The following is a 9659-nucleotide window of genomic DNA, read 5'->3' on the forward strand; positions in this document are numbered from 1 at the left end:
CTGAAAGAGCAGTGTAACACAATATCTTTGAGGAGTGGCAAGGAGTTAAAAGAGCCAAACATGGGTGATAAGGAGAAGGAAGTGAGTGGGTCTAATTTTACTAAGAACTTAGAAAAGAAGTTAGAAATAAGTATATATCACCATATAAAGATCTCATATCCTTAGAGGCTTCAAAAGAATAAGCTTGACAAGAAATTTTCTAAATTTTTGGATATCTTTTGAAAGCTACACATTAATATCCCGTTTATTGAGGCACTTGAACAAATGCCAAGTTATGTGAAGTTTATGAAAGAAATTTTGTCAAAGAAAAGGAAGCTAGAGATTTATGAGACAATGGCACTTACTGAGGAGTGTAGTGAGATACTTCAAAAGAAGCTACCTCAAAAGCTTAAAGATCCTGGTAGTTTCAATATTCCATGCTCTATAGGGGGTTCAGTAGAAACAAAGGTCTTATGTGATTTGGGGGGTAGTATAAATTTAATGCCTCTATCTATTTTTGGAAAGTTAAAATTCAGAGAGGCTCAACCAACTACCGTGTCTTTGCAAATGGCAGATCGTTCATTAAAGCATCCGAGGGGTATTATTGAGGATGTTATAGTAAAGGTAGACAAATTCATTTTCCCTGCAGATTTTATTATTCTTGATATAGAGGAAGATGAAAATATTCCCATTATTCTTGGAAGGACATTTTTATCAACTGGTAGGGCCTTAATAGATGTGCAAAAAGGTGAACTGAAGTTGCGAGTGCAAAAAGAAGAGGTAACATTTAAAGTTTTTGTAGAAATGGAGGTTCCAAATTGTTGTAGAGTTGGTCTGGTGGAAAATGAGGGTGATAAGCTGGAAGTTACTAAGAAGAAAACTATGGTGAATGGTGGAAAACGAGCAGTTCGTCAGAAAGTGAAAAGGATATTTAGTGAGAAAGCTCGATTGTGTTCATGAGAAGTGGAAAGTTTCAACAATTTCTAATAACAAGAAACGAGGGCCAATTCATGATACTATGGCTCTCAAGGATGTGAGGGGAGGACTTGATCCAAGTTGAATATGAAAAAAAAACAAGCGTCCGGCTAAAAGATGTTAACAACAACATATTTGGAGGCATTCCAATCTTTTATTTACATTTTTTTATTATTAGTTTTATTTAAAGTTTTGGATTATGAACATTTTCATTTTAGTATTTTGTTTATTTATTTTTATTTGATTTTAATTTCTTTTAAATATGAGACTAATTTGAGTTGCAAAGCTACTTCGGGCCCAGGCAAAAAAAATTCCTTTCCCCATTTTCGATTCACCATCTTGATCCGTATCGTTTTAAGTAGTATGAGATGTCAGGTAAGTTTCTTTTTCTTTAGCCTCTATTTAAACATTGGGGACAATGTTTAGGTTAAGTTTGGGGGAAGAGACTTATTATTTTTTATATGTTATGTTATTTTTTTTTTGTGTGTTGTGTTTGTTATGTTTTTCCTAGGTTGTTTAGGATGTTACTTGAATCAAGTTGACAATGAATAGCCAATGATAATATGATTGAATGATGTGTTGTATAAATTAAATGGGAATGAAGCTATAAAAATCTGTGTACTTGGTTGAATAGTTCTTTCCATTTTTACTTTGTCTATTTAAATAATTGAGAGCTTAATCATGAATTTTAATAAGTTTTGTGTAATTGAAATTTTTTTATGCTTGTTGAATGTTGAAAAGAAAAATTATGATAATGTTGTTATTCTAGAACTTGTTTGCTTTCTTTTTGAGACGAAATCCTAGATGATACATGTTTAGGAAGATGATTTAGGCAGTTCTTTGAACCGATTGAGCCTATCAAGCCAACCTTGATTTATTAAATCCTTAGTTACCCAATTTTGAGACTAATTTGATTCTTTTTGTTTGACACTTATTTTGAGCATATTTGAAACTTTGTTATTTTTCCTTCCCTTTGATATATCATGAGCATATGAAAAGTTATTGGGGGATGGTTTGTAATGGGGATTTATATTTAGAAATTTGTGTCAATAGAAGAAGAAAAATTGAGAGAAAAAAAATGTATATTGAAAATGAACTACACTCCAATTGAAAAAACAAAGAAATAAGTTTGGGGGAGTGTAGCATCATTAAAAGTAAAAAAAAAAAAAGAAAAAAAATCAGTTTATGAATTTTCTCTAAAAAGAAGAAATATTGGGAAATTCAGAATCGGTTTATTGGTTTTTGAGTGGATAAAAGTTGAATTGTTTGGTTGAGTGCTTATGGTATATTTTAATCCTAAATGACCTTTTCATCTACATTTACCTAAGCCTTTCAATTATAAGCTATGAAAGTCCTATTGATTTCTTAGCATGTATTTTCTACATTAGTGGAGGTTAGTAAGTATAGCAAGCTTATGGGATAATGATATTAATTGATTGTAATGAATTTCTTTTTAGTGAGCATGAAATGTTTCGAATACATTTTATTTATCAATCATCATTTTGAGAGCCTTTATTTTTGTTTGGGCTTAAGTGAATTGGAAAAATGTTTTGACTGAAATTCTAGATTGTAAGTTGATTTTCTTGAAGATTATATAACTGTGTTAGGCATTATAGCTTGAGGCGTAAATTATTGTTGTCGGCTTGATTCAAGTGTGTTTGTTGTTTAGGTTTTTAGTCAATTCTGTTTATTGTTGTGTTCTTTACTCGAGGGCGAGTAAAGAGTAAGTTTAGGGGAGTTTCGTAACTCTATTTTAATGTTCTTTTAGAATGTGCTTTGTGGTAATCTTGAGTCTTTATTTTTGTTTTGTGCAAGATTACGCCTTTTGTTTTTCTTTATTGTAGGTTGGTGCGTTGAATCGTGTGTTAAATTCCAAAAGAAGAGGAAATGGTGGAAAAATTGAGCTTTTGGTGATTTTTTGACTCAAAATGGTTCTAAGGATGAATTATAATAAGATTTTGATGAACGAAGGATGTCAAAAGGTTAAAATCTGGAAAAAATAAAATTAGAGTCGCGGCATGGGCTTAAGGGCTACGACTCTAGCAAAGTCAGAGGTTGAAGGTTTGCTGAAAGGAATTATAGTCGTGACTTGGTCAATAAAGTTGCAGCGCTAGAAGAAATAGAGGGAAAATCTAGGAGGTCCATGGAGAGGCGGGCCGCGACTGGGGTTTAGAGAGTTGCGGCGCCTGAAGACCTACTCAAACTTTGAAGGGCCTTAAAAATGACACGGACCGCGACCTAGGAAATGCCAAGTCGCGGCTCGCCTAGGAAAAAAAGAAATTCGTGTTTTTTTTAGTGTAAATTTAGACTTTATGTTTAATTAGGGTGAGGTCAGATTTTAATTACAAGTTTAGAGATTAATTTTGATTCTGAGAATAGTTTTTCTGCACTATCATACTTTTTATTTCTTCTTTTTATGTTTCTCAATAACTATTTTGTTGTTTTAGTCATGTGTGATATGACCTAAACACTTCTATCTAGGGTTTATTGTAGTCACTTGGATTTCTATTTAATCTGATTATGATGTTCTATTGATTCTTCTTCTTTATTCTAACCTATATAATGTTTTCTTAATTCTAGTAAATACCTGATCAATATTTGCTTGATTTCTGATTTTGATTCAAAATTCGAAAGATGAGAATTGAATATGCTATCGTTATATAGACATATGTTACATATTGGACGAACATACCTGTATGACTTGTGTAATAATTAGGTTTCCATGCTTAATGCGTGCTATATGTTTAAGTTTATCACAGAGATGTAGAAAACTTACATATAGGATGAGATCTTATATCTTGAAAAAGAATAGGAATCGATTTATGTTAACCTGCTATTAGAATAGGAAGAAAGTAATTTATAACTGATTAATAAAATTAATGGAATGAAAAGTTGATGAAGTTAATACCCTAGGTCTTTTTATTATTGATTTTTATCTTTTGATTAATTGTTTTGCTTTTAGTTATTGAAATTGTGTTTATAGTTAGATTTATTCATCTTAATTTTACTTGCCAAATATAAATTTAAAAACATTTATTAGTAATTGGTTGATAGTTCTTGTGGGAACGATACTTTATTTACTATCTATATTACTTGAATCGATTACTTATACTTGCGTATCATATTTTAACAATCACTATGTCAGAGAGCTTTGGCCAAAATTGATGTTGTAGCTTTATTCGAACTTTGCTGCAACAAAACTAAGTCAGTGAGCTTGCTCAAAATTGATGTTGTAGCATCATATTGATGTCAACAAAAATACCTAATTTTGCGACCCATTTGATTCCATTTTCTTGCATCCATAAGCACATTAAACCATAAAAAACCAAAATCTAAAAAGAAAGATTTACTATATATATTTTTCTTTACTTTTTTTTTTCTTTTCTCTTTTTTTTTTTCTATATATATAGTTTGGGTTGCTTTACAATCAAATCTCAAAACTCCATAGCAACCCAAGTTGTTACATTTTCTTCAAGGATCCTCCAACGAGGTTGAGTACTTATTTCGCTCAACCTCTCCACCCCAATAGTGTTTGAGTCTTTGGCCATTAACCTTGAATTCTCTTCCAAAGCCTTTTTCACGCAATTCCACCACTCCATAGGGAAACACCTTAACCACCAAGAATGGACCCGACCATCTTGACTTGAGCTTGGATGGAAATAGCTTCAAATGCGAGTTAAAGAGCAAAACTCACTGGCCCTCTTTAAATACTCTTGGTTGAATATGCTTGTCATGCCATATTTTTTGTTTTCTCCTTGTAAAGTTTGGCATTTTCATAAGAGAATAAGCTCATCTCTTCTAATTCATTCAGCCGCAACATTCTTTTTTCTCCAACAAGTTGCAAATCCATGTTGAGTGTTGAATATCCTAATAAGCACGCTACTCAAGTTCCACCAGTAAATGGAAAGCTTTGCCAAACACCAAACGATATGGTGACATCCCCAACTGTGTCTTGAAAGTTGTTCTATAGGCCCACAATGTCTTATCTAACCTCTTGGACCAATCCTTGCGGTTGGGGTTCACCACTTTCTCAAGGACACCTTTTATCTCTCTATTGGGCAACTCAGCTTGCCCATTAATTTGGGGATGGTATGCAGTAGCTACTTTGTGCCTTACATCATATTTAGCCATTAAACTTTCTAGTAGCTTATTCAGAAAATGAGTACCTTCATCGCTAATGATTTCCCTTGGGGTGCCAAAACGAGTAAACACATTCTTTTGTAAGAACCTCATGACAACTTTAGCATCATTAGTGGGAGAGGCAATTGCTTCCACCAATTTTGAAATGTAACCCATGGCTACCAAGATGTACAAGTTGCCATAAGATGGAGGAAATGGGACCATAAAATCAATACCCCACACATCAAACAATTCAACTTCAAGAATATTAGTTAAGTGCACCTCATTCCTTCTAGAAATATTACCAATTCTTTGGCATCGATCACACCTCAACACAAAAGCATGAGCATCTTTGAATAAGGAAGGCCAAAAGAAACCACATTGAAGTACCTTAGATGCGGTGCGAGTTCCTCCAAAATGCCCTCCACAAGGTGAAGAGTGGCAATGGTGTAGGATATCCTCCATCTCTTGCTCGGGGACATATCTCTTAATCATTTGGTCGACACATTGTTTGAAAAAGTATGGCTCTTCCCAAAAGTAGTGCCTCACATCATGCAAAAACTTCTTCTTTTGTTGGCTTGTCAAATCCGGAGGTAACAATCCACTAACCAAGTAATTAGCAAAATCTGCAAACCAAGGAACAACTTGAGAGTGGTTTACCTTAAATAATTGCTCATCCAGGAATGTCTCCTTGATGGGAACTAAAGAACTTGATTCCTTATCACTTCCCGTTCTTGATAAATGATCCGCCACTTGGTTCTCCACTCCTTTTCAATCTTGAATTTCCACATCAACCTCTTGGAGCAAAAGCACCCAACTAATCAATTAAGGCTTATCATCCTTCTTTTCAATCAAGTACTTAATGGCTGAGTGGTCCATATAGACTATTACATTGGTGCCCACCAAATAAGACCTAAACATGTCAAAAGCAAAGACAATATCCAATAGTTCTTTTTCTGTCACTGTATAGTTGAGTCGAGCACCTGTCAGAGTATGACTAGCATAGTAAATGGAGTGAATTTTTTTGTTTCTTTGCTGCCCCATCACCGCTCCCACAACAAAATCACTTGCATCACACATCAATTCAAAAGGCAAGTCCCAATCTGGAGCCACAATAATTGCTGCTAAAACCAATCCACTTTTCAAATCTTCAAAGGCTTTCAAACATGCTTCATCAAAATGGAAAGGTGTATCATTCTCCAATAAGTTGCAAAGAGGCTTAGAGATCTTGGAGAAATCCTTTATGAACCGCCTATAGAACTCTGCATGGCCAAGAAAGCTTCTAATGTTCCTTACTGAATTAGGAGGTGGGAGCTTTTCAATAACCTCAATCTTGGCTCTATCAACTTCAATACCATCCTTTGATACTTTGTGGCCCAAAACAATACCTTCCTTAACCATAAAGTGACTTTTTTTCCAAGTTAAGGACAAGGTTTGTTTCTTCACATCTTTGCATTACCTTAGCCAAATTACTCAAACAATCATCGTAAGAATCACCAAAAACAAAGAAATCATCCATGAATACCTCTAAGAATTGTTCCACCATATCAGTTGTTGACGGTGAGAACTCATCAACGATGTTAGGATGGAAAACTCAAAGCTTAGTAAGAAGATAACTAAGTAAGAACCTAGAATAGACTTGAGGAAAAAATAAGTGTAGATCAACAATGGAGTAAACATTTGTATATTGCTTAATAGCCTGAGTATACAATGAATTTTCCAACCCCTTTATTGGAAGGGTGAAGGTCTATTTATAGTGGAGCTCTAATGGATCCTGATACATTATGCTCCCGGGGGACAAAATTATACATAAGTACATTGTCAAGACGGTGGCACCAAATGTAGTGGTGCAGGAGGCTGTGATGTTGGCTCTGGTATATGGTCAGAGGTGTGCAAGTAGTGCCTCCACTCTTTGTACTAATTCGTACCACCACTACATGTATGATATGGATGTCAGATTCATGCCTCTATCCTCCACATGGTCGTACATCCTGTGCTCGTACGTGCACCATGTACCTGATGGCAGTTCTTACATGTCCAAGACACACCATTGCTCCAAGTTTCATTATCTTTGGCTAAGTGTTGAATGACTTATTGATTCTTCAATTGGGTAGCTTGGGTCTCCTTGATGCATGGAGGGGTGTCGGGCCTTTCATAGCCAGAGTCTCATCCATAATGGTGTCTTATCTGGTCTACATGAGTCCCGTAGCTCCTCGATGATATTTAGGTGCGAGGCCCACCGTCCTTTGGTGGCACCAGGGGTGGATGCCTTGCAAGCGGCATGGTCATAGTGCATAAGGTGGGGGTACCTCGCGAGATGTGCATACGGGGTAGGCACATGAGACCCTTGCGACATGGCTTTGCAAGACATGCGCGGGGGAGGCGGTGTGCAAGATGGATGTTCGAGGCTGGTACGCCTCGCGAGATGGATGCGCGAGGCCCGTGGTTCGTGAGACGGACGTACGAGGTTGGTGCGCCTCACGAGATGGCTGCACGAGGCACGTGGTTTGCGAGACGGACATACGAGGCTTGGGCTCCTTGCGAGAATGCTGTGCAAGGCTTGCAGTGCGCGATACAGATGTACGATGCTAGTGTGCCTTGCGAGATGATTGTGCGAGGCCCGCGAATTGCGAGACGGACGTACGAGGCTGGTGCGCCTTGTGAGGTGGCTGCGTGAGGCCCGCGGTTCATGAGACGGACATACGAGGCAGGGGCGCCTCACAAGATGGATGCGCGAGGCAGGCAATTTTCGAGATGGTTGTATGAGGCGCCTCGCGAAATGGGCATACGGAGCAAGCCCTTGAGGCCCTTGTGACACAGCCTCGCATCTTGGCCTCGCGACGCAACTTGGCCCTCGCGACATCACCCTTGAGGGTCTCGCAACATAGGAGTGTTTCTTAGATTATGATCTTGTGAGACCCATAGGTGCGACCCTGATGGACTGACTAAGTGACCCTTAGCCATTTATTTCAATAAGGGACCACCCCTTTTTTCCTTGGTGGATTTTTGGCATCCACATCAGTGAAAATAGCCATCATGCACCTCTGAAACGTGGAGGGAGCATTCCATAAACCAAAAGGCATCCTCCAAAATGCGAAAGTACCATAGGGGCAAGTGAAAGCGGTCTTTTGCTGATCTTCTGGAGCCACTGCAATCTGATTATAACTAGAATATCCATCTAGAAATCAATAATAATCTCTCCCTGCAAGTCTATCCAACATCTAATCAATGAAAGGAAGAGGAAAATGATCCTTCCTAGTGGCCTTGTTCAATTTCTTGTAATCCATTCATATTCTCCACCCTGTCACAGTTCTAGTAGGAATCAATTCATTGTCTTCATTCTTCACCACCATGATTCCAAATTTCTTTGGTACACACTGAACAAGACTAACCCATGAGCTATCAAAAATGGGATAGATGATACCAACATCAAGCCATTTAATGATTTCCTCTTTCACATAATATGATTGAGGCTTCTCTGACCTTCGATTGATCCTTTCTCACTGTCTTCCAAAAAAATCTTATGCATGCATATAGAGGGAATAATATCCATAATGTCTGCAATTGTCCACCCAATAGCTTTCTTGAATTTCCTCAAAACATCAAGCAACTTTTCTTCTTATTCTTTAGTCAACTTAGCTGAAACAATGATAGACAATGAAGTAGACTAACCCAAATAATCATATCTCAAGTGGGAAGGTAGAGATTTCAACTCCAACTCTGGTGGTTCCTCAACTGAAGGTCTTGGGGCTTTGATTGCTCTAGAAGACAACTCTAAAGACTCAAAATGTTGTCTTGAGTGTAAACCTTGTGAACTAGCTTCTATCCAAGCTAAGTACTCAACCTCATCATCTGCTTGTGAATCAAACAACAAAAGCCTCTCTAAAGGGTCATCAAGACATATCTTTTCTAACTCTTTTGATGCTAAAAAGTTCACCACTGAAACAACTGAATACTCCTCAACTTCATCTGGAAACCGCATAGCCTTGAAAACATTGAAGGTCACTTGTTCATCTTGGACCCTCATAGTAAGTTCACCTTTCTAAACATCAATCAAAGTTCTACCTATTGAAAGAAAAGGTTTCCCCTAAATAATTGGTACCTCCCTATCTGCCTCATAATCCAATACAATAAAATCATTAGGAAAAATAAACTTGTCAACTTTCTCTAACACATCTTCAATTTTCCCATCATGATGAGAAAGAGATCGGTCTGTAAGTTGAAGAGTAACTATGGTAGGTTTGACCTCTCCAATTCCCAACTGTCTAAACACAAACATAGGCATTAAATTGATAATAACACCCAAGTCACATAAAGCCATCCCACAATAAGAGTTACCAATAGTGCATGGAATGGTAAAACTCCCAGGATCCTTCATCTTTAGAGGCAACTGGTTTTGCAAGAAGGTGCTAAATTCCATGGTAAGGGCCACAATTTAAAATTCTTCCGATCCTCTCTTCTTAGTAAGAATGTCTTTCATGAACTTCACGCAATTAGGTATTTGCTCTAGGGCTTCAACAAGGGGAATATTAAAGTGTAGCTGCTTCAACATGTCAAGAAACCTTTTGAACTAACTCTCTTGATTA

The 9659-nt window shown here is 37.1% G+C and overlaps 1 protein-coding gene across 1 annotated transcript; it reads left to right on the forward strand.

The window, feature by feature from the left end:
- Positions 1-333: 333 nt before the first annotated feature.
- Positions 334-939, forward strand: LOC133832415 (uncharacterized). The gene has a single exon (XM_062262761.1). It carries the CDS (start codon positions 334-336, stop codon positions 937-939), a length of 606 nt encoding a protein of 201 aa, XP_062118745.1.
- The last annotated feature ends 8720 nt before the right edge of the window (positions 940-9659 follow it).

This window comes from Humulus lupulus, chromosome 4 (genome assembly GCF_963169125.1).
Source record: "Humulus lupulus chromosome 4, drHumLupu1.1, whole genome shotgun sequence".
In the NCBI taxonomy this organism is placed as follows: domain Eukaryota; kingdom Viridiplantae; phylum Streptophyta; class Magnoliopsida; order Rosales; family Cannabaceae; genus Humulus; species Humulus lupulus.

Coding starts and splice junctions, on each gene's coding strand:
- LOC133832415 (XM_062262761.1), top strand. CDS start 334: ATGGCACTTACTGAGGAGTGTAGTGAGATACTTCAAAAGAAGCTACCT.